Source organism: Pristis pectinata, chromosome 11 (genome assembly GCF_009764475.1).
Source record: "Pristis pectinata isolate sPriPec2 chromosome 11, sPriPec2.1.pri, whole genome shotgun sequence".
Lineage (NCBI taxonomy): Eukaryota > Metazoa > Chordata > Chondrichthyes > Rhinopristiformes > Pristidae > Pristis > Pristis pectinata.
The window spans coordinates 619,284-637,427 of NC_067415.1; the positions used below are offsets into that span (position 1 = coordinate 619,284).

General features: G+C 53.2%; 1 protein-coding gene across 1 annotated transcript in view; it reads left to right on the forward strand.

Annotated features, from left to right (window-relative positions):
* Nucleotides 1-18,144, forward strand: part of LOC127576103 (dynein heavy chain domain-containing protein 1) — a 94,076-nt gene that overhangs the window by 55,147 nt on the left and 20,785 nt on the right. The window contains exons 23-25 of the mRNA XM_052026488.1: nucleotides 85-282; nucleotides 5,282-5,473; nucleotides 12,451-12,629. Of these exons, the coding sequence (XP_051882448.1) occupies nucleotides 85-282; nucleotides 5,282-5,473; nucleotides 12,451-12,629 (569 nt within the window). The remainder of the gene's footprint in view (nucleotides 1-84; nucleotides 283-5,281; nucleotides 5,474-12,450; nucleotides 12,630-18,144) is intronic.

Genomic DNA, 18,144 nt, shown 5'->3' on the forward strand with positions numbered 1-18,144 from the left:
CCCTCCCTGGTACACCCAACACACTGTACCTGTGCTGGATTTTATTCTTTGTTCATAAACTGAATGATTGTGTTGTCGATTTAGCTGAAGATGTTTTGCCAGTGGAGGATGCAGAGTCGGAGGGGAGACCTGGAGACATACTGGCTGACAGCCGTGCTGATGAGAGTGGGGAGATCACCTGGGTTCCAGAGCTGATAACAGAGCAACCACCTGACAACCTTTGGGTTTGTTCCATCACCAATGAGAGCCTAGACCAGCTTCTGCTGACAGCAGCTGCCAACGGTGAGGTCCCAGCAGAGAAGGTGCTACTTCCAACTCAGCCCATCAGTAGCAGAACCTCGTCAGTAGCTTGGATGCCTGTATCGGGAGCTCAAGCTGCAAGGAGGCAGCTTTCGCTGGGCGAGGGAAAGGTGCAAAATCCAGCAGCTGAGGGAAGGGTGGCTGCTTCCAGAGTAGGAAGGTGAAGGCAGAAGGCCAGCATGCCATTGGTGTCCAGTTCAGGTTTGACCAGAAACACTCGGCTCCACACCTCACAGCCTTGGTTACTGCTCACACCTATCGGCACTGAATCCCACCTGCCTTTGCTCTGCCCTTGTCACCAACTGATCACATTGACCAGCCACCCTCCTCACTATCAACACCTCCACCACCCTAGTCATCTGCAGACTTGCTGATCATACCTCATACATCCAAATCATTAACATGTATAACAAACAGCAAAGGTCCCAGCACCGATCTCTGTGGTACACCACTGGTCAAGGAATACTGACCATAATATCAACCCTCTAACATCACACCCTGTCTCCCATTACCGAGCCACCCTTCCTATAGTGTGGTGACCAGATCCTGTTGGAACCTTAGACATCTTCTTCACTGTCCAGCACACCAGCAATGTTGGTGTCATCCACAAACCTAATGATCATACCATGTACATTCTCATCCAGATCATTAACGTACGTGGCAGACAACAGGGACCCAGCACCGATCCCTGCAGCACACAACAGTTAAAGGAAGCTGGCGGACAACATTCGGAAGGATTCTAAGAGTTTTTTTAAATACATAAGGAATAAAAGAGAGACACGGGTTGACATAGGACCAATTGATAACGGTGCAGGAGGTATTATAATGGATGATAGTGAGATGGCAAGGGAATTGAATGAATATTTTGCATCGGTCTTCACCGTGGAGGACATAAGCAATGTGCCCATTAGTCAGGAGTCTCACGAATTGGAGCTGAGTTCAATTGAGATTAATAGGGAGAAGGTGCTTGGAAAACTAAAGGGGCTTAAGGCTGATAAGTCTCCCGGACCGGATGAGGTGCATCCCCGGGTTCTGAAGGAGGTGGCTGTGGAGATAGCGGAGGCGTTGGCGATTATTTTTCAGGAATCGATAGATTCTGGCATGGTTCCGGAGGACTGGAGGGTAGCGAATGTAGTTCCGTTATATAAGAAAGGTGGGAGGCAGCACAAAGGCAATTACAGACCTATTAGTCTGACGTCAGTGGTGGGAAAATTATTGGAGTCTATCCTCAAGGAGGAGGTTACCGAATACCTAGAGGCGCAAGGCAAGATAGGACCTAGTCAACATGGTTTTGTGAAGGGGAGGTCCTGTCTGACCAACCTATTGGAGTTTTTTGAAGAAATCACAGGTAGGGTGGATAAGGGAGAGGCGGTAGATGTTGTGTATTTAGACTTTCAAAAGGCCTTTGATAAGGTGCCTCACAAGAGACTGATTAATAAGATGAGAGGTCATGGAATTATGGGCAGGGTAGCAAAATGGGTGGAGAATTGGCTGGTTGGCAGGAAGCAAAGGGTGGAAATAAAAGGATCTCGTTCTGGTTGGTTACCGGTTACTAGTGGTGTGCCGCAAGGGTCGGTGTTGGGGCCTCTCCTTTTTACCTTGTACATCAATGATTTGGATGATGGAATAAATGGTTGTGTGGCTAAGTTTGCGGATGACACCAAGATAAGTGGAGGAGTAGGGAGCATAGAGGAAATAGAAAGAATGCAGAGGGACCTAGACAGTTTAGGAGAATGGGCAAGAAAATGGCAGATGAGATTCAATGTTGAGAAATGTGCAGTTGTACACTTTGGAAGTAGAAATAAGCGGGTAGATTATTATCTAGAAGGAGAGAAGATTGATAGTGCGGTAGTACAAAGGGACTTGGGGGTACTTATACAAGATACCTTAAAAGTTAACCACCAGGTTGGATCGGTGGTTAAGAAAGCGAATGCTATGTTGGCATTCATCTCGAGAGGTATAGTGTATAAAAGTAAGGAAGTGTTGATGAGGCTCTACGGGGCGCTAGTGAGGCCTCATTTGGAATACTGTGCGCAGTTTTGGGCCCCGCATCTTAGGAAGGATGTGCTGACGTTGGAGAGGGTTCAGAGGAGATTTACGAGAATGATTCCAGGAATGAAAGGGCTTAAGTACGATGAGCGTTTGTCGGCTCTTGGACTGTACTCGCTGGAGTACAGAAGGATGAGAGGGGACCTCGTAGCGACATTTAAAATGTTGACAGGTAAGGATAGAGTAGATGTGGCTAGGCTGTTTCCCTTGGTGGGCGTGTCCAGGACCAGAGGGCACAATCTTAGAATTAGAGGGTACAGTTTCAAGACAGAGATGAGGAGAAGTTTCTTTACCCAGAGGGTGGTGAAATTGTGGAACTCCTTGCCACGCACAGCAGTGGAGGCCAGATCAGTGGGGGTGTTCAAGGAGGAGATAGACAGATATCTAAATAGTCAGGGTATCAAGGGATATGGGGATAAGGCTGGCAAATGGGATTAGAATAGTTTTTTTTTTCTCTCTTTTTCCCACCCCATTTCTTTTTCCCTTTTCCTTGGAGCAGACTCGATGGGCCGAATGGCCTGCTTCTGCTCCCTTATCTTGTGATCTTGTGATCTTGTGAACTGGTCACAGGCCTCCTGTTTGAAAAACACCCTCTACCACCACCCTCTGCCTCCTTCTGCCAAGCCAATTGTGTATCTGATTGGCCAGCTCACCCTGGATCTCATGAGATCTCACGTTCCAGACCAGCCTACCACGTGGGACCTTGTCTAAGGCCTCATCAAAATCCATCTAGACCATGACTGCCACCCTGCCCTTTAAATCCTCCTGTCACCCCTTCAAGAAAGTCAGTAACATTCATGAGACATGATTTGCCACACACAAAGCCATGCTGACTGTCCCTAATCAGTCCTTGTCTTTCCAAATACTGTCAGATCCTGTCTCTCAGAATCCCCTCCAGTAACTTTCCCACCACTGATGTTAGACTCACCAGCCTGTAGTTCCCTGGCTTGTAAATAAAGGGGCATGAGCCACCCTGCAGTCTTCTGGTAACTCACCCATGGCTAATGAAGATACAAAGATCTCTCCCCATTAGTGAACTGCTCCATCCCAGGCAACGTCCTGGTGAACATTCTCTGCACCCTCTCCAGCGCTATCACGTCCTTCCTATGGTGTGGTGACACAGTGCTCCAGCTGAGGTCTGACCTAGCTTTTATAAAGTTGGAGCATAACCTCCCTACTTCTGTATTCAATTCCCTGACTAACGAAGGCCATATCCCATCTGCCTTCCTAACCATATTATCAAGGATAGATCCTTGAAGGTGCTTCCACCTTCAAGGATCTATTGACTTGTACTCCAAGTCCCTCTGTTCCTCAATGTTACCTAAGGCTCTGCCATTCATGGCGCATGTCCTAACCTCATCAGTACTCCTACAATGCAGCACTTTATATTTGCCAGGATTAAACTCCATCTGCCATTTTTTGGCCCATTTCACCAGTACATCAATGTCACCCTGATGTCTACGACCACCCTCCACACTGTCAGCAACTCCACCAGTCTTCGTGTCATCTGTGAACTTACTGATTGTGGCCCCTACGTCCACATCCAAATTATTCACATACTGTGTATTACAAACTGCAAAGGTCCCAGCACCAGTCCCTGTGGGACACCATTGGTCACAGGCATCCAATCACAAAAACAACCCTCTACCATCACCCTCTGTCTCCTATTGCCAAGCCAGTTTCAGATCCAATTTACCAACTTGCCCTGGATCCCATGGCCCTAACCTTTTGGACCAGTCTCCTGTGTGGGACCCTGTCAAAGGCCTTACTGAAGTCCACATCTACCGCACTGCCCTCATTGACACATATTGTTACTTCTTCAAATAATACAATCAGATTGGTCAGACAGGATCTGTCCTTGACAAAGCAGTGCTGGCTGTCTCTGATTAGTCCATGCCTTTCCAAGTGATCATTAATCCTATTCCTCAGATTTTTTTTCCAATAACGTCCTTACCACTGATGTACCAGGCTTCAACCTGTTGCCCTCCATGAACATAGGGACCACGTTTGCTGTCCTCCAGTCACCTGGTACCTTATGTGTCCAGCAAAGATTTAAAAATCTCAGCCAGAGCCCCAGCAATATCTCCCCTTGCCTCCTGCAACAACCCGCGATAAATCCCATCTGGTCTTGGGGATTTACCCATCTTTAAGCCCACGAAGGCATCGAGATGCTCCTCTTTATTTATGGAGACCTGCTGTAGACTTTTACCTCCCCCTTTGCTGAGTTCTCCAACTACAAAGTCCATTTCCTATGTGAATACCAATGAAAAGTGTTCATTTAGGACCACACCTGTACCTTCTGGCTTCACACACAGATAAAATGTTGTAGAATTTCACCACCTACGTTTGCCAAGTCCTTTGCTGTTCAACTTGGCCTTTCCCCAATTGAGGACCTTAATTTCTCCACCATCCTTCTCCCTTTCTGTTCCTCTCTGAAAGCGTGCAGACGTCTGCTCACCATCGCCAAGATGTTCTCCCACCAACACTCCAACCACTTACCCAGCTACGTTCCCTGAGATTAGGGTGCGGGTCACGGCTAGCATTACAGATGTTCAGTGAGTCGAGGCAACTCAGTGACAGATGTTCAGTTCGTCGGGGAGCTCAGTGACAGATGCTCGGTGTGTCAGAGAGCTCAGTGACAGATGTTCAGTGCATCAGAGAGCTCAGTGACAGATGTTCGGTGTGTCGGGGAGCTCAGTGACAGATGTTTAGGGTGTCTGGGAGCTCTGGCAGATGTTCAATGTGTCTGGGGAGCTCTGACAGATGTTCAATGTGTCTGGGGAGATTTGACAGATGTTCAGTGTGTCTGGGGAGCTCTGGCAGATATTCAATGTGTCTGGGGAGCTCTGACAGATGTTCAATGTGTCTGGGGAGATCTGACAGATGTTCAGTGTGTCTGGGGAGCTCTGACAGATGTTTAATCCTCTTTCAGGAATCGGGGTCTTGGTGACAAACATTGAACTCTGCCCATTCCCTCCCATTTTGAGGGCATTGCTGAGGGTCAGCCGCTGGCAGGTGGGGATGGATTCCTGGGATCTTACCTTCGGAACGCTGCGGGTCCAAGTCAAGCCAACTTTCCGGCTCTACCTCAGCACCTCCTTGTCCCTGAGAAGGATCGAGTCAGGTAAAGCTTATCTCAGCAGTCCCACTACCTCCCCTTGTGTCTCAGGCCTGCAGCACCCCCTCCCCAAGGACCACCCAACTTCCCCAGCCTTCTCTCACTCACCCTTCCTTCACCCCGAGACTTCACTCACCCCCCGCCACCCTCACCTCTCCTCACCTAGTACAATAAGATGGACTCTTGACCTCACAATCTACCTCGTTGCGACCTTGTTCCTTATTGTCTGCCTGCACTGCACTTTCTCTGTAGCTGTGACACTTTATTCTGCATTCTGTTATTGTTTTCCCTTGTACTACCTCAGTGCACTGATGTGATGAAATGATCTGTATGGACAGCACGCAGAACAAACCAATTTCCCAGTTTATCCTCTCCGTCCCCAGCAGGGGCAACGTGCCCAGGCAGAAGATGAGGCTGGTGTTGGGCCTCACTGTGACAGTGCAGGAGGCCACAGGCTGATCGGTCAGTGGCAGAGGGATGGGGAATTAATGTGGTGGGCAGCTGGAAGCTCAGGGTCATTCCTGTGGACCAAACGCAGCTGCTCTACAAGGTGGTCCCTGGTGTCAAGGAGACCACAGTGTGAACACTGAACGTAGTGCACTGGGCGAAGGTCAATCCCTGCTTCACCTGGAAGGAGTGTTTGGGTCCCTGGGTGTTGGGAAGGGGTGAAGGGACAGGTTGCTGGGAAAGTGCAGTATGGAGTGTGCTGGTTGGTGGGAATTGAAGGGTGGATAAGGGAGTTGTGATATAGGAGTGGGAGTCGGCCCTCTGGCCCATCGAGCCTGCTCCATGAAGGGAACAGTGCCCATGAGCTGATGAAAGGGGAGGAGAGGGGAAGATGTGTCTGTTCATAGAGTCACACAGCACAGGAATAGGCCCTTTGGCCCAACCTGTCCATGCTGACCAAGATGCCATCCAAGCCAGTCCAATTTGCCAGTGTTTGGCCCATGTCCCTCTAAACCTTTCCTGTCCACGCACCTGTCCGAATGTCTTTTAAATGTTGTTATTGTACCTGCCTCACCCACTTCCTCTGGAGGGTTGTTCCATATATGGACCACCCTCTGGGTGAAGAATCATAGATAGTACAGCACAATACAGGCCCTTCGGCCCACAATGTTGTGCTGACCTTTAAACCTCGCCTAAAACTATCTAACCCCTTCCTCCCACATGTCCCTCTATTTTAAATTACTCCATATACTTATCTGGTAATCTCTTGAATTTGACCAATGTACCTGCCTCCACCACCACCCCAGGCAGCGCATTCCATGCCCCAACCACTCTCTGGGTAAAAAACCTCCCTCTGATATCTCCCTTGAACTTCCCACCCATTACCTTAAAGCCATGTCCTCTTGTATTGAACATTGGTGCCCTGGGAAAGAGGTGCTGGCTGTCCACTCTATCTATTCCTCTTAATATTTTGTATACCTCTATCATGTCTCCCCTCATCCTCCTTCTCTCCAAAGAGTAAAGTCCTAGCTCCCTTAGTCTCTCCTCATAATCCATACTCTCTAAACCAGGCAGCATCCTGGCAAATCTCCTCTGCACCCTTTCCAACGCTTCCACATCCTTCCTATAATGAGGTGACCAGAACTGGACACAGTACTCTAAGTGAGGTCTAACCAGAGTTTTGTAAAGCTGCATCATTACCTCGCGGCTCTTAAACTCGATCCCACGACTTATGAAAGCGAACTTCCCATAAGCTTTCTTAACTACCCTATCCACCTGTGAGGCAACTTTCAGGGATCTGTGGATATGAACCCCCAGATCCCTCTGCTACTCTACACTGCCCAGAATCCTGCCATTTACCTTGTACTCCGCCTTGGAGTTTGTGCTTCCAAAGTGTACCACCTCACACTTCTCCAGATTGAACTCCATCTGCCACTTCTCAGCCCAACTCTGCATCCTATCAATGTCCCTCTGCAATCTTCGACAATCCTCTACACTATCCACAACACCACCGGCCTTTGTGTCATCTGCAAACTTGCCAACCCACCCTTCTACCCCCTCATCCACATCATTAATAAAAATCACGAAAAGCAGAGGTCCCAGAACCGATCCTTGTGGGACACCACTAGTCACAGCCCTCCAACCTGAATGCACTCCCTCCACCACAACCCTCTGCTTTCTACAGGCAAGCTAATTCTGAATCCACACGGCCAAGCCTCCCTGGATCCCATGCCCTCTGACCTTCTGAAGAAGCCTACTATGTGGAACCTTGTCAAATGCCTTACTAAAGTCCATGTAGACCACATCTACTGCACTACCCTCATCAATCGGTCTGGTCATCTCCTTAAAGAACCCTATCAGGCTTGTGAGACATGATCTGCCCTTCACAAAGCCATGCTGGCTGTCCCTAATCAGACCATGATTCTCTAAGTGCCCATTGATCCTATCTCTAAGAATCCTTTCCAACAGCTTGCCCACCACAGACGTAAGGCTCACTGGTCTATAATTCCCTGGACTATCCCTACTCCCTTTTTTGAATAAGGGGACAACATTTGCCACTTTTCAATCCTCCGATACCATTCCCGTGGACAATGAGGACTCAAAGATCCTAGCCAACGGTTCAGCGATCTCCTCCCTATCCTCGTGAAGCAGCCTGGGGAATATCCCGCCAGGCCCTGGGGACTTATCTGTCCTAATATTTTCTAACAACTCCAACACGTCTTCCTTCTTGTTATCTACATGCTCCAGAACATTACCCTCACCTACACTGTCCTCAGTGTCATCAAGGCCCCTCTCCTTGGTGAATACTGAAGAGAAGTATTCATTGAGACCCTCACCCACTTCCACAGCTTCCAGGCACATCCTCCCACCTTTATCCCTAATCGGTCCGACCTTTACTCCCGTCATCCTTCTGCTCTTCACATAAGTGAAAAATGCCTTGGGATTCTCCTTAACCCTACTCGCCAAGGCCTTTTCATGTCCCCTTCTCGCTCTCCTCAGCCCCTTCTTAAATTCCTTCCTTGCTACCCTACATTCCTCAAGAGCCCTATCTGATCCTTGCTTCCTAAACCTTATGTATGCTGCCTTCTTCTTCCTAACTAGTTGTTCCACCTCTCTTGTCACCCACGGTTCCTTCACCCTGCCATTCCTTCTCTGCCTCACCAGGACAGATTTATCCCTAACCTCTTGCAAGAGATCCCTGAACATCGACCACATCTCCATAGTACATTTCCCTTCAAAAATGTCGTCCCAATTCACAGTCTCAAGTTCTAGCTTTATTGCCTCATAATTCGCCCTTCCTCCAGTTAAATATCTTCCTGTCCTCTTTGCTCCTAACCTTGTCCATGACAAGGCTAAAGGTTAGGGAGCAGAGGTCACTGTCCCCCAAATGCTCACCCACCGAGAGATCTGTCACCTGACCCTGTTCATTACCTAATACTAGATCTAATATGGTATTCCCTCTAGTCAGCCTGTCAACATACCGTGACAGGAATCCATCCTGAACACACTTTACAAACTCTGCCCTGTCTAATCCTTTGGTACTAAGCAGGTGCCAATCAATATTTGGGAAGCTGAAGTCTCCCATGATAACAACCCTGTTATTTTTGCACCTTTCCAAAATCTGCCTCCCAATCTGCTCCTCAGTATCTTTGCTGCTACCGGGGGGCCTATAGAATACTCCCAGTGGAGCAACTGCTCCTTTCTTGTTCCTAACTTCCACCCATACTGACTCTAGAGAAGATCCTGCTACATTATCCACCCTTTCTGCAGCTGTAACAGTGTCCCTGACCAGTATCGCCACCCCTTCTCCTCTTCCCCACCCCCCCCCCATCCCTTTTAAAACACTGAAATCCAGGAATATTATCCATTCCTGCCCTGGTGACAGCCAAGTCTCTGCAAGATCCACAATATCATAGTTCCATGTACTTATCCAAGCTCTCAGTTCATCACCCTTATTCCTGATGCTTCTTGCATTTAAGTAAATGCACTTTAGCCCATCCACCTTACTACTTTTATCCCCTGTCCTCTGCTTCTCCTTCCTCAAAGCCTCTCTATATGTTAGATCGGACTTTACTCCATGCACTTCTTCCACTGACCTATCCCTCCGGTTCCAAGAAGTTGCCCCTCAGGTCCCTATTAAATCTCTCCTCTCTCACCATAAACCTGTGCCCTCTAGTTCTTGATTCCCCAACCCCGGGAAAAAGACCAAATGCATTCTCCCTGTCTATGCCCCTCATGATTTATACACCTCTACAAGGTCACCCCCACCCGACCCCCCAGTCTCCTACACACCAAGGAATAAAGTCCTAGCCTGTACAACCTCTCTCATAACTCAGTCCCTCAAGTCCTGGCAACATCCTCACAAATATTCTTTGTACTGATTCCAACTTAATGATGTCTTCCCTATAAGACAGTGACCAGAACTGAACACACTATTCCAGGTGTGGCCTTCACGATCTACCTTGCTGTGACCTTGCACCTTATTGCACTGCACTTTCTCTGTAGCTGTGACACTGTTATTGTTTTTACCTGTACTACATCAATGCACTCTGTACTAACTTGATGTAACTGCACTGTGGAATGAATTGACCTGTACGATTGGTTTGTAAGACAAGTTTTTCACTGAACCTCGGTACAAGTGACAATAATAAACCAATACCAGTACCAACACCTCGTACAACTGCAACATAACATCTCAGCTTCTATGCCCTGACTGATGAAGGCCATCATGCCAAATGCATTCTCCACCCTGTCTGCCTGTGACTCCACTTTCAGGGAACCATGTCCCTCTACTCCTAGGTCCCTCTGTTTTACAACACTCCCCAGGGCCCGACCTACCCTGGCTTGACTTACTAAACTGCAACACCAAGCACTTATCTGGATTGAACGCCATTTGCCATTCCTCACCCACTGACCCTGATCAAGATCCCCCTGTAATTTTTGATCACCTTTTTCTACGATCCCACCTATTGTAGTGTCATCTGCAAACCTACTAACCACGCCTCGTACAGACAGTCTGGTGGTGGAAATTTTGGAGAATGATCAGTTGAGGGATCTGTCTGGGATGAGGGACTTTTCTGTGGGGAGACGGGGGCTGTTCTCTCTTCTCAGATGAATGAAGACTCAGGGGAGATTGGACCCACCGCACAGGAGGATCCCACCCTCAGCCTCTTCCCAAAACCAGTGAATTTATTCCCTTTTGTGTCAAGCAGATGGGAACCTCCCCCAGTATTTGATCCCACTGGTCTTCCCTGAACACACAGTGGCGAGAATCAAGGAGGCATTCAGTGCAGTGGCTTCCATACCTGTCCCTAGTGGAGCAGTCATTCCCATTCCTCACTACCCTTCCTCCAATCCCTGCTTCAGCCCATTGCATCAGAGGGTGCTACTGGCCTGGCGCCAAGTTCCACTCCAGTCTGTGCCTCCAGTCCCATCCCACTGCTCCCTCCTGCACCATTGCCCCTTGAACCTCCCCTCAACCTCCCCTGTTGTGAGAAAACCCCACTTGCTCCATTCTAACCCTGATGGTTCACTGAGCTGAGACTTCGGCTCTGCTTCTCTCTCCACAGACGCTGCCTGACCTGTTGAGTGTTTCCAGCATTTTATTTCAGATTTCAAGGCCAGTCACTCACCTCCGCTCATGCTTGGACCACGGCAGTGATGAGGTGTGAGGCCGTGCTGTCTGGGTATTTTGTTTCTGGAGTGCGGGATGTGCTGGGGTGGTCCCAGTGATCCCACCTGGTGAAACATGGTGTCTGCCTACCCCACAACCCATGGGTCAGGTTCTGCAGTCCTACCACATCTGGTGGTGGTAAACCATCTGATGCCACCAGCTGGACTCTGAGAAAATCCCCTTCCTGAGCAGAGCAGAACCCAGCACAAGACTGAAGCTGGAATCACAGAGGTTATTAACCCCGTCCCCATCCTAAGGTCCATCCATTTACGTCATGTCCAGCGATGGCTGGGATTGCTGATACACAAAGGCTCTGGGACCCGCTCGTGTCCCAGCTGTAGTCCTGAGGACTTCCCTCCAGGACTAGCTGTGCCTCGAGTACAGCTCCTCCTGTACAGTTCCAACACTGGCCGTCCTGACAGTAACTGAGGATGAATCCAATCTAACGATTCACTGCCTGTCACCTCACACCTTACCAGGAGCACCAGTGACCTGCTTGCCACTGGCCAGTGAGCTTTCCCCAGATCCCACAGCTCATCACAACCTTGGTCCAACGGGAGCTGACTGCCAAAGGTGGGCTGAGAGTGTCAATGTCCAGGGCACAGGGTGCAAGAAGCCAAGGTAAAGTCAGGCCTCGGTCAAAGGAAGGTGGTCAATCATCCCAGCCCCAGGACATCACTGCAGGGGTTCCTCAGGGCAGGGTCCTGGGCCCAACCACCTTCAGCTGCTTCATCGGTGACCTTCCTCCCATCAGCAGGTCAGAAGTGGGGATGTTCCCTGTGTTCAGTCCCATTCACAGCTCCCCAGCAGGTGAATCAGCTCATGCCTGCAACAGGGACCCAGACTACAGTCAGAGGTGGCGGGGAACATTGTGGAGGGTCTGACTCCAACCACTGCAGTGTTTTTGCTTTGATGCCCATTGACTCCAGCTTTACCACAGCTCCTCGATGCCTTGATGTCGAGGGCAGTCACTGCCACCTCACCCCTGGACTTCAGCTCTTTGTCCCACATATGGATCCGGGTCTGGTGCAGAGTTGTCCCGGTGAAACCCCAGTAGACATTAATGAGCAAGTTATAACTGTAGAGACAGCTGGTTCTAGAGCATGAGTTCTCAGTACCACAGCAGGGACGCTCCTGGGGCCATGGCCTTTGCTGGACCCACTGATTTCAGTGGTTTCATGACCTCCCATGGAATGCGTCTGTGTGATGGTGGAGATCTCAGGGGAAAAAAGACGGATCATCCACTCGGCTCTTCCAGGGCCTTGTCTTCAGCTGGTGTTAACCAGTTGTGCCCTGGCTTCTGTCTCAGGAATAACGACAATTCACAGTGAGGAACAAACCTTGTTTCCCATCATCTCTCCAGAAATGGACCCAATCTTCCTGAAGCAGGTGAGAGTGATCGACCTCACCATCAGCCAGTCGGGGCTGCAGGAGCTTTTCCTGAAGGAAGTGCTGTACTTCGAGAGGCAGCGGGTAGAAGATCTCAACCTCACGTGCCAGAAGGACATCATGTACCTGCAGCACCAGCTCCAGGTCACACAGGTCGGTGTTTGGGCTGGACCCCTGTCGAGCCCAGGGCCAGGACAGGGATGGACACCCCAGGCCGTGGGTCAAACTCAGCCACACTGAGGGAGGGAGGGGCGGTGAGGGAGGGGCAGTACTGAGGGAAGGGCGTTACTGAGGGAGGGGCGGTGAGGGAGGGGCAGTATTGAGGGAGGGGCAGCACTGAGGGAGGAGCAGTGAGGGAGGGGTGTTACTGAGGGAGGGGCGGTGAGGGAGGGGCATTACTGAGGGGGGTGGAGGGAGGGTCACACTGTGGGAGGGTCACACTGTGGGAGGGGCGGTGCTGAGTGTGCTCTCCCGTTGAACTGAAGATGTGTTTGTATAAATCCAAAGGTGCAGTTGTGGAGAATGTTGGGCAGTGGAGGAGCGTGGTTTTCGTCTCGGGCGGTGGGCTGGAGCAGTTTTCTTCTTGGGGGGACTCTGTGTTGCCGGGTGTTGGGTTTGTATTCCTAGCACTGTGGAGGGACGGCGCTGGAATTTTGTCCCGCGGACTGTCTGCTTGTCTGGGGGGGTGGGGGGGCTCTGACCTCTCCTTTCTCCGCACTGCTCCTTTACAGGACTAATTGCTGGTGTGCCCTGCTGGTTGTGTCACTGTTTGTCGTACCAGCGGTGTTTTGTGATTACTGACTGTGTTGTGCCTTGTCATGGTGGCTGTAAAGGCTCTAAGATGGCGGGGCCTCGGTCCTACACAGCAGTTGCAGCTCCTGGAGACGTAGTTGCTGCAAAGTCGTCACCTTTCAGTCTGTTGTCTTTGTGAATTGCTGTGCACAGTTCTGTGCCTCCGTCAGTCGGTCTAGATGGTGGTTTCCAGGCCATGTCTGAGACTGTTGGGGGGGGGGGGGTGAGGTGAATGTTGTTGCGTTTACCTAGATGTTCGGTAGAATTGTGTTCTTCTTGTGGTCCGAGATGGAAGTTAATTTGAAGTGTGTGTGAAATATGTAATAAAGACCTACTAATTGTAATAAAAGGGGCGGTACTGAGGGAGGGTCGCACTGTGGGGGGGCAGTACTGAGGGAGGGTCGCACTGTGGGAGGGGTGGTACTGAGGGAGGGTCACATTGTGGGAGGGGCAGTACTAAGGGAGGGTCGCACTGTGGAAGTGGCTGCTCTGAGTCTGCTCTCCACTGGACTGCTGATATCTTGCTGATATTTTGGTGAAAATCTGAAAGAGTGAGTTCGGAGTACTTTTGGAAGCTGTAGGAGTGTGTGGTTGTCATCTGGAGCAGGGCTGGGACAGCTTTCTCTTTGAGAGAGGGCTGTTTCGTGCCCCAGGACTGTGAGCTGAGTTCCAAGCACTGTGGCAGGGCCAGTGGCTGAAACCTCAGCCCAGGGTGCTGGGTGAAGAGTTTCTCGGGACCCCTCAGCCTTCCGTGCGACTGGAGGGGCGTTGGCCTGGACTACTGGTGGGCGCTTCACTGCATGCGAGAGGGACGGCGCTGGAGGTTAAGCTCACAGACTACACTCAAGACACGTCTCCTACCTTTCTTTTCTCTGGACCGGTCTGTGAGGAACTGTTTGAAGTGCTGCAGCTCATCAAGAAGGCAGTGCTTTGATATCCTAACTGTGTAGGGACTCAACATGGCTGCCTGTACCTCAGGCGTGTCGGAGCCTCGTTCCTACGCAGCCGTCGCTGGACCTGGAGGCACGGCTACTGTGAAGACGTCACCCTTCAGACTAATGACTTTGGAAAATGCGGTGCGCTGCAATGTGCCTCCGTCGGTTGGACTGAGCGGTGGCCTACTGGCCATGTCTGAGATGGTGGGAGGCAGAATGCTTGGTGGGCTGGTATTTGTCTTGCGTTCTAAGAGGGAGGTGGCCTTAGCCTTGGGTGAAGGGCTCACGTCGAGGGAGGTCTTCATGCTGGTGGAGCCGGTGGGGGCCCCCGCACGGCGGGTCATCCTTTCCGAGGTATTTCCCCATATCCCGGACGAGGTCCTCCTCCCTCACCTGCGGTCTCTGGGCGAGGTGCAGTCGAGCATCACCCTGATGCTGCTCAAGCCGGCCGTACCTGGCTTCGAGAACGTATCCTTCAAACGCTCGCTGTTTATGCAGCTGGAGTGGGGAGGAGACACTGAGGGAGTTTTCCAGGTAGAGCACGAGGGACAGTGGTACCGAATCTTCTAGAACACCAGCTGCCCACGGTGCCACGTGTGCAAGGCATTCGGGCATGTTTGTCGACACTGCCCCGGCCGCCAGGCTGCTGGTTCCGCCCCAGCGGCATTGGGGGATACCGCTGCTGCTCCTACCACGGCCCCTGCCCCCGTCCCCACTGCCCCCGCTCCCGCTGCCCCTCTGGTGTCAGTGGGGGTGGGGATGAGCGCGGTGGGGAGGGGTGGACTCTGGTAGTCGGCAGGAAGGTGAGGAGAAAGAAGCAGCACCTCCAGGCCCCACCCCTGGAGGTGCAGGAGCCGGCGGCTTCCTCCGGTCCGGACCCGCGGCACCATGTGGTCGCTGAGGGTCCGCGGTGCCATGGGAGGCCGAGGGGGGGACTGCGGTGCCGGAGGCCAAGGTTCACTCCGAGATGGAGGTCACTGTGCCTCCGCACCCCAGCGGCCTGAAGCAGCGCCGACACGTCTCCGAGGACTTGGAGGAGCCGGAGTCATCTGAGTGGAGGGACTCCCCCCCCGGTGAAGGCCGTGTGGTCGGCGGGCGACCCCCGGAGCTGGAGAGTGGCGCTGAGGGGGCAGACTCGGCGTCTGTCAGGGTCGTAGCCCCCGAGTCGGTGGGTGAACTCGCGGCGCGGGGGTAGTCGGGGGTGGGGGGACCCACCCTTGGCTGAGGCTGCACACCTGGAGTGCGTGCCCTCCGGGGAGGGGGGCAGCCCCACTGAGGGCCCCGCGGATCCCGGGGTGTCTGAGGGAGGGGTGGTGGTCAGGGAGGTGGCCTCCCAGACTGTGGCTGCCACCGAGGACAAGAGTCCCACGAGAGTGTGGTCGGCCTCCGTGTCTGAGGGAGGTTGGGGTGCCCCTAAATCGCCAGCCTGTTCGGTGGCGACGTGTGAGGGTGCCCCTGTGAGCGGGGAGGGTGGGGACCCTCCCAGTGCTGCTGATGATGGGGGAGACCAGGGTGGGGCAGTTGCTGTGGCCCCGTCGACTTGTGTCCTCCATTCGAGCTCCTCGAGAGCCTGCGAGCCGCCCACCCTAGGGGCGGGATATGCAGGGGAGAGCGGTGCCAATGCATGGGGGTCTGGTCCTGCCCTGCCTCAAGGCCAGGGGCCAGGTGGGCTCCTGGACCCGGAGGCAGCGGGATCTCTTCCTGCCGCTGACCCGGGGGGTAGGGTCATCCCTGGGGCGGGACCATTCGAGGGGATCGCTCCCAGTTCTCGGGTGGGCACGTCGCCCGGTGGCGGCAACTGCCTGAAGGGAGACAAGAGCTTGGGGACTGGTGATGAGGGCGAGGGTGACTCCGATGATGAGCTGGAGGACTACCTCACCCCCGGCACCGTGTCGCGACCCATCACTGTGGAGGAGATCCGGGAGTTCCTAGAGAACACCTGGAGGGAGCAGAACAAGGCCAAACTGGCTGCCTCCCGGTGGGGGGATCTGTCCGGTGTGGTATGGTCCATCCATGCCATACTGGAGCAGGGGAAGGGCACAGGTCTTGACCAGCAGGAGAAGCGCCGGTTCAGAGATCTGAGGCTGCTTCTAGAAGCTGAGTGCAGGGTGCGGGGGTGCTCGGTGGGGAGCCCTGCTCCTTCCGCCTGTAGCGCTGAGGAGGGTAACACACTGTAGCAATCATGAAGATTACTGTTGCCAGCCTGAATATCAATGGCGTCAGAGGGTCTCTCCGCAGGTTCCACCACCTCTCGGTCCTGCGGGACGGGAGGTACACGGTGGGCTTCCTGCAGGAGACCCGCACCGTTCCAGGAGACGAGTCCGCCTGGCTCCTGGAATGGCACGGGGGGGGAGGTCTACATGAGTCACCTCAGCTCCACTTCGAGCGGGTGGCAATCTTGTTGGCCCCGACCTTCCAACCTGAAATATTGAAGGTCCAGGAACTGGTGCCAGGCCGTCTGCATCATCTCGCCACACGCGTGGGTGGCGTACCATTGCACTTTGTCAACGTGTACACCCCCGAGCTCGGCCCAATGCAGGCACACTTTTTTCGAGAACTGTCAGCTTTGGTAGAGTCTTTTGAGAGTAGCAAGTGCGTCATCCTTGGGGGTGATTTTAACTGTACCCTCGAGGAGAAGGATCGCTCTGGGCCCCAGTGTAGCCGTGCGTGTGCGGCTGCTGCGGGACTCGGTCGGATCCTTTGCCCTAGTCGACGTCTGGAGGAACCTTCATCCAGACTCCCGCACTTTCTCGCGGAGATCTGCGAGAGGGGGAGGTTCGCGGATTGATCAAATATACGTGTCCAAGGCGCACGTCTCCTGCGTGTCGGCGGCCTCCATGCGGCCGGTGGCGTGCTCGGACCACCACCTGGTGTGGGTGGCGCTCAGTCCGGTGCCCACGAGGGCGGGGTCCGCGTACTGGCACTTCAATAACTGGCTGCTGGATGACCGGCTATTCCAGGACTTGTTCCGCCTGTTTTGGACGGCTTGGCGCGAGGAGATGCGGGGCTTCCCCTCCCTCCGGCTCTGGTGAGATGTGGGCAAGGCCCACATCCAGGCTTTCTGCCAAGAGTACGCAAGGGGGGGTGACCAGGGGGCGGATGTCCGAGATCGAGCGGCTCGAGAGAGAGCTGCTTGACTTGGAGTCTCGGCTGGAGCCATCTGCCGAGGACTCGCCCCTTTGGCACAGGTACCAGGGGGTGAAGGAGGCGCTGCGGGGCCTACAGCTCAAGGGGTCCCGCGGCACGTACATGCGATCGCGGGTCCAGATGCTGATGATCTGGACCACGCCTCGCCCTTCTTCTACTCTCTGGAGCGCTGGCAGGGTGTCCGCAGGCGGCTCGTGGAGCTGCTGGCAGTGGACGGATCCTCGGTCACGGATCAGGCGGGAATCATCTGGGCGGTCCGCACTTTTTACGCGGCCCTGTTCTCGCCTGATCCGTCCAGTGAGGAGGCGTGCGCGACTCTCTGGGAGGGTCTACCGTGAGTCAGCCCCGAGGCTGTCGAGCGGCTGGAGGCTCTCCTGAGTCTGGAGGAGCTGACCGGCGCCCTGGACCAGCTGCGGTGGAGAAAGGCTCCGGGGCTGGATGGGCTGATGGTCGAGTTCCTCCGTGCTTTCTGGGACATCCTGGGGGAGGACTACGCGAGGGTGCTGGGGGAGAGCCTGGTGACGGGCGAGATGCCCCTCTCTTGGCGCAGGGCGGTCATGGTCCTGCTACCTAAGAAGGGGGATCTCCGTAATCTATGAAACTGGTGCCCAGTATCTCTACTCTGCACCGAGTATAAGGTTTTTGCCTGGGCGATAGCCAATCGTCTGGGCTCCATGCCAGCCCAGGTGATCCACCCCGACCAGTCCTACACAGTTCCGGGCCAGTCCATCCAGGACAACGTCCACCTCGTCTGGGACCTGCTGTACCTGTGTCGGGAGGCCAGGGTGTCAGCC